Source organism: Podarcis pityusensis (assembly GCF_964106645.2).
Source record: "Podarcis pityusensis genome assembly, chromosome: 1".
Lineage (NCBI taxonomy): Eukaryota > Metazoa > Chordata > Lepidosauria > Squamata > Lacertidae > Podarcis > Podarcis pityusensis.
Genome location: NC_138028.1, coordinates 84,414,812 through 84,421,219, shown reverse-complemented (window position 1 = coordinate 84,421,219; position 6,408 = coordinate 84,414,812). Strand labels below are relative to the sequence as shown.

The 6,408-nt window shown below is 44.5% G+C and overlaps 1 protein-coding gene across 1 annotated transcript; it reads right to left on the bottom strand.

Annotated features, from left to right (window-relative positions):
- Positions 1 to 1,692: 1,692 nt before the first annotated feature.
- On the bottom strand, positions 1,693 to 4,237 carry LOC308463665 (glycine N-acyltransferase-like protein 3). Its single transcript, XM_080982270.1, has 5 exons — positions 4,126 to 4,237; positions 3,894 to 4,001; positions 3,501 to 3,667; positions 2,488 to 2,493; positions 1,693 to 2,280 (listed from the first exon to the last, which is right to left on the bottom strand). The coding sequence occupies exons 1-5, from the start codon at positions 4,201 to 4,203 to the stop codon at positions 1,860 to 1,862; spliced, it is 780 nt and encodes a 259-aa protein (XP_080838396.1). The 5' UTR covers positions 4,204 to 4,237; the 3' UTR covers positions 1,693 to 1,859.
- Positions 4,238 to 6,408: the final 2,171 nt, after the last annotated feature.

Below are 6,408 nucleotides of genomic sequence, written 5' to 3'. Positions count from 1 at the left end.
TTTTGTGATTTTAAATCTCTGCTGGGGTTCTCTCAATTAAGAATGAAGTTAAAGGAGATATTCCAAGAGCTTTATCTTCTTCACTGCTTGCCAGACGCCACCAAACAGAGGATCTGGAATGAAAGTTCTGGATAATAATTTCCTGCCCAGAAGGCTACTTCCAGCACCACTCAAAGTTTAAAGTAGAGGTGGGGCAAATAAGATGAAAACTAAGTTTCCTCCATGATTAGGCAGCATGATGCTATAGCATGCCATGAGTACTTGCACATGGACAGCTGAATAACAAAAACAAAACCCATAATATAAAAAACTTTGAAAATATAGAGGATAAAAAGGCAGAAATTGTCAGAGGCGTATAGATTAGCTAATGTTTCATGAGGTGTGTGTGGAACTCACAGGCTACAGTAGGAGGTGAAAACCTTTATTCAAATTGGCCTCAGATTAACTTGACCATCTTAGCCAGGGAAAGTATACTCATGCTAGATTTAAACAAGCTTGGAACTAGCTCAAACAATCTGGAAATGACAAACAAACTGAAGTGCTTGGAAATCTCTTTTTTCATAAAAGAAATGCTGTAAAATAAACCAGATAGTCTTGTAAAACAACACCAATACAGGCCCAGAAAGAATTACCTTAGATATTTTGGGTTGTAGACAACTTATTTCTACTCAGAGTAGACCAGTAGAAATTAATGGACCTAAGCTAGTGAGATCCACTCATTTCAATTGGTCTACTCCAAAACTACTTCAATTGGCCTTTGAATAACATTGGATACAAACCCCATGGTAGATAGGCATATACATAGTTAGAGTTCCTGTGTAAAGCAGTATAAGGCTAGAAACCTTGATCAACAGCTTATGGAGAAATAAATAGAAAAAGTGGTAAAAGGGAACAATGTGAGAAGTCTTACATCTAGTAGCGCTACACAGATTGTTGTGGTTTCATCTTTTTTTTGGTTTTGTTTGTCTTTGTAATGATTTGGTCCTTTAATTAAATGTTGACATATTGGCTGTATATATATTTAGGGATCCCCCTGATGACCTATGTACTGAGCAATGTTCTTGATTTTCTTCCTTGGAGGCTTTTAAGCAGAGGTTGGATGGCAATCTGTCATGGATGATCTAGTTGAGATCCCTGTAATGCAGGGGGTTGGACTTAATGACCCCCAGGGTCCCTTCCCAGATACAATTTTAATATTCTGACTCTAGAAACAAACTGTTGCCTATTGTGTCAGAAGGAGACCTCCACCACACCCCCCTAGTAATGTTACAATGCTTTACAAGGTATTTACCCTCTTTACGTGAGGCAAGTGAATGAATGATTAAATGGATGTGGTGCTTTAGTAAATAATAATATCTGCAGTATTGGGCAGGGGGCGACAGGCAACTCAACCAGCATTGGCGTCACTGATATATGTCTGTCTCAAACGCATTGTATGTGTTTGGTGAAATTTGGGCACCATATGGGAGAGATAAATATGACGAGCCCTGCCTAAAGGTGCCTCTGTAGGTATGCTTAGATGGCGATGGCATCTAAACAAGATGTGTCCAAAGTGTTGGGCTCTGACTGACGTTCTGTTGTACAGAATATGAGTCGGGTTGACTCAAAGAGACTTAAAAAACCACTTAAGATTAACTTAAAAGAGACAGAAGGGAAAATGTGTTTTAGACTAACTGACTATCCATCGGGACTAACTTTAACTTTAATTCTTATTGGGTATGAAAAGTAGCTTCAATAGCTGCTTTGCTATGTATTTCAATTTAATTTTAAATATGTCCACAGCAGGCCACTAAATCTGGCCATGATGCTAACTAACCCTGAAATGATGTGCAGTTCTGGGAGCGAAAGGTTGCAGTGTATTATCTTGTGGGCTGGAGGCTTGATGTAAAGAAAAGTGCATACTTTGTCAAGGGCAAGATGTGGAATCCTTGACGCTTCAATGTCTGTCTGCTAGGCTGGTTGTCTGCCAAAACCCCACCAAACAGGGGGAACCCATATTCGTGCAACTTCACAGCTGTTGCCCTTGTCACAGCTGCCACACAGCCTTGCCCTCGGTACTGAGGGAGGGTGTAGCCATGCGCCAAACTTCCCATTGGATCACTAAGGCACCAGGAAACCAGCTGGCCTTCTTTGTCCAGGAGGCAAGCACTAGGGAAGTTGTGGATCAGGCTGTCCAGATAGCGCAGGCTCCAATCATTGCGCCCAACACTCCAATTTTCATTGAGCAGAGCTGAATGAGTGGAGTTTAGGCTGCCGAAGTGGAAGTGGCCTCTTCTGTACCTGAAATACAAAGAGAGGCAGTGATGGCGGTTGAGCAGATTGAAAGCATCCCTTAGTATTTTGTCACAATCAACCAGAACAAAGGAACAGGAAATTGCAAGAGAAACTCAGGAAGTGACTCTGTGACTTTCTTCTCCTGTTTTGTGGGCGGGACTAACCCAGGACATAGCAATCAGATGTGGAACTTTGTGTTGGGTTACAATTCACTGCTTACTGATTATGAGGAGGAATGTTTGAGAATTCTGATGAAAATAGAAGCATAAATTGCTTGTGTTCACCTAGTCAGCCCTTTTCCAGAACAGAATACAGCCCAATGAATGCTGGATATTTGCTGATGTTATTTTCAGTCCACAAATAATATGTAATGATATTGTTAAGAGTTGCAGGGGAGAGCTGAGGCCCTCCTTACCCCTGGACCCAGGAAGTGTAAAAATATAAGTCAGGCTAGCTTCCTGTGCTGACGTGATCACCTGGCCATTAAGAGAAGAAAGGATTAAGAGACTTGGTGTGAGATGGTAAATGGTTAGGGCCCCCCTCTCTCAACTAAATTTCAAATGATGGTTGTATTTAAGGAAAGTGCAAGTTAAATAAGTTTGCCTTTAAATGGGAACTAAATTTAATTTCTCCCCCTCTCCAGTCAACAGACTCCCATCAGTTAGATACCCCAGGGTGAGAGTGCACTCACTAACCGGCTCTGACAGTAGGCAGATGGGTCAGGATGCAGGAATGTCCGGTAGAAGTATGGCTTAAGATTGACACTTCTGGACTCTGCAATCTCTCTGGCAACTTCATACAAGCCATCTTGGAGACCTGCACACAATGAAAATGAGATGTCAACCTGGGGGTGAGGAATTATATTTTCTAATGCTCTGTGTCTGCACCTCTCTCGCTATCGTATGATTATAGTGTTGTGTGCCAGCTCAATCTTTGAGCGGTGCGAGATTCCAGGGGTTCCAGGCGATTGCCCAGGGTTGGTGTTTCCTTTGGAATGAGGTACAGCAGAGACTGTGGTGTCTCTGTGGCATGTGGTTTATTTACACATATACACAACCTGAGCAGTATTAACACCCCAAGAGGGACTTGCTTCCCCCATGGTCACAGCTCTCAACTCAGCTTTTGCCCACCCATTTTCTAACTACCCACCCATTTTCCATCTCACACAGAGCCACTTCCTTAGTACCTCTCAATGTCTCATCACCTTACCAGGATACTAGCTTTGCTATTCCAGGAATGGAATAGGTAGAGCATGAGGAGCTTTACCTTGAAGCTGAAAGGCCTTTCCCCAGTCAATGGCTTCTGCATTTTCCAACAGTGTTCGCCAGGCGTCTACATCCCAGTAGAAAGCAGTATGAAAGTTGGAGTAGCAATCCTGCTTGTCTTTCACCACCTGCAGAACGTGGCACAGTCATTTCGTTATTAACAGGACGCAGGTAGCAGGGGTTGGTTGGATCTTATTAACGATGGAGAGCAGGAGCAAGAGAAAGGCAAAGGAGGCAGGAACAGGTCCAGCACCACCATGGAGTGCGTCTCCAATGGCTTTCCAGCCTCAGAAGCTACTGTCTCTTGTGCTTTTTCTCACAGGTTCAGGTGACGGGTTATGGGAGAATTCTCACCTCCTTACGTGGGCGGGTAAGGACAACTTTAAACTCCGGCCAAGAGTCCACCACCACTTCGTGCTGAGCTGGATTTCTACGGTTGATGTGCATCACAGCTCCGTTGGCCTGCCAAGGAAAGGAGGGGAGTTAGCTAGAGCAAAAATCCATGTTGCTCCATGAGAAAATGGTAGGAAATGCCATTTGTTAAATTGATGGAGAAAGGGGACGGCAGTAGAGGAGCGAGAATTACCGGAAGAGCCTGGGGCAGGTGCCGTTGCAGCACAGTCTCAAGCAGCTTCAACTTGGAGGGGCAGGTCAGGATCTGCATGGCTGGCCAAAGAGGGGCTGGGGGCTACGTCAGGTTCCAGGAAAGATAACGTGGGGGGGGGGGGGAAGGAAGCACTTGAAGGGGACGAAACGCAGAAAGAAATGCATCAGACCCTTACACTCAGTGCTACCGGACAATCCACAACCAGAATGACTTGCCATTTCTCATGAAATCTCTAGTACTCAAATTACTTCACTAATTATGTCTGTAGATTAGGGATATATGGAGTTGATTCCTATTCTGGCTGAGGAGATCGACAGTGGCTGCCCCTCATTCAGACAGTCCCCAACTCCACTTTGCAGCTCGTCAAACCATTTCCTTATTTTTCTAGCGTTGAGGCAGAGCTGAATTGGTAGGCAAGAAGATTTGCGTCCCACTTATTTAGGGGGATTAGATTGTCCCCTTCCGAGGTCCACAATGACAGCTGCAGTGCTTACCTGAAGGGACACGTCTGCCTTGCAGAAGAAGGTAGCAGCCTATTGCTGGGCCACTGGCATGATATGGAATGCCATCCTTGCTCAGACAATTTATCCACTTAAGTATTTTTTTTAAAAAAATCCTGAAGCAATAAGCCATTAACTGGCTGGTGCCTTGGCCTTTTTCCCAGTGTCTCAACAGAGAAGGAAGTTTGGCTGCAAAATGCTTTTGCTTGACTCAGATGGCCACAAGTCCAGAGAACAGGAGAGATTCGGCATATACTATGACTTATGTCCAGGCTTCCATGCGCCCTTGGCAAGGAGCTGTATCATCAACTCTGAAGCCGCCCTGCTGGGCGCTCCAGCCCTCCAAGCCAGAGTTGAGGGGCGTGACGCCCCCCTGGGAGCGGGGGCCAACCTAACCAATCCCTAGGTACGCCCCTGCTTACACTTGGCCAAGTCTTCTCAACCCTGCACAGATCTACTTTGTTTCAAGTTCAGAGTAGGACAGCTAGGTACTCATTCACCAGGGTCCCTTTCTCATTTCACTGCAATGTGGTAAAGGGATGAGCTCTGACAACATGCAAAAGTCAGGATGCCCAACATCCCCAGTGAGGTAAAAGCTCCCTTTCAATCTGTTTCAGTAAGAATCCAAGAAAATGCACTCCAAGTTATACACCAGGGGTATATATATAGCTTCTGTCTTGGTGCCAAATTTTGATAAGTCGATCCAGAGTACACAGTGAGCTGGTTCATACATAACATTAAACCACAGTTAAAACTCAACTATGATTTAATGTTCACCTAAAGATGGAAGAGAGGGACGTGGGTGGCACTGTGGGTTAAACCGCAGAGCCTAGGACTTGCTGATCAGAAGGTCAGCGGTTTGAATCCCTGTGATGGGGTGAGCTCCCGTTGCTCAGTCCCTGCTCCTGCCAACCTAGAAGTTCAAAAGCATGTCAAAGTGCAAGTAGATAAATAGGAACTGCTCTGGCAGGAAGGTAAACGGCATTTTCGTGCGCTGCTCTGGTTCGCCAGAAGCGGCTTAGTCATGCTGGCCACAATGAGCACCACAACCCCAGAATTGGTCATGACTGGACCTAATGGTCAGGGGTTCCTTTACCTTTTAAGGATGGAAGCAGACCTGAGTAACAAATAGTTCTTCCTTTTTATAGATGAGAAAGCCTTTCATAGTAGAAGGTGATTAAGTTGACCTGGTATGGGAAGAGGTGTTGGGGGCATAGCTGAGGAAGCAAAGGTTAACTCTTCCCTCTCCAGATGCAATTTCCAAAATTGCCCCTCTTTTGTTACAACTAGATTTGGAAACAAAGCATACTACTGGCTCCAATGTAATTGTTGTGGGATGATCTTCCTGGAAATTGCAGGAAGATGAAACGTTAACTCTTCCGCTGGTGTGCTCTCCACAAAGAGCACCTCTGGTATTATGTTTTTTAAAAACACCTTTTTCAAGTGTAATTGTTTTTTAAAAACGGAAAATGCCTTTTTCAAGTGTAATTGCTGGTGGGACTGCGGGTGGGTAGGGTTTAGAGTGAGTGTGTGGCTGCAGGTCAAATGTGAGCGGTTGTCAATGACAGTTTATCAGGTTTGCAAATATGCTCATGGTCCCAAAAAAGATTGGCCACCATTGCCAACCCGTGACTTTTGGGAGAACTCAAAAACATGCACAATATATTGTGATATTTTGGTTGGCCTAAAGGTATTTATTTATGTATTCTTTATTAACTTTCTATACCCTGCTCTTCATCCATAGATCTCAGGGCAGCTCACA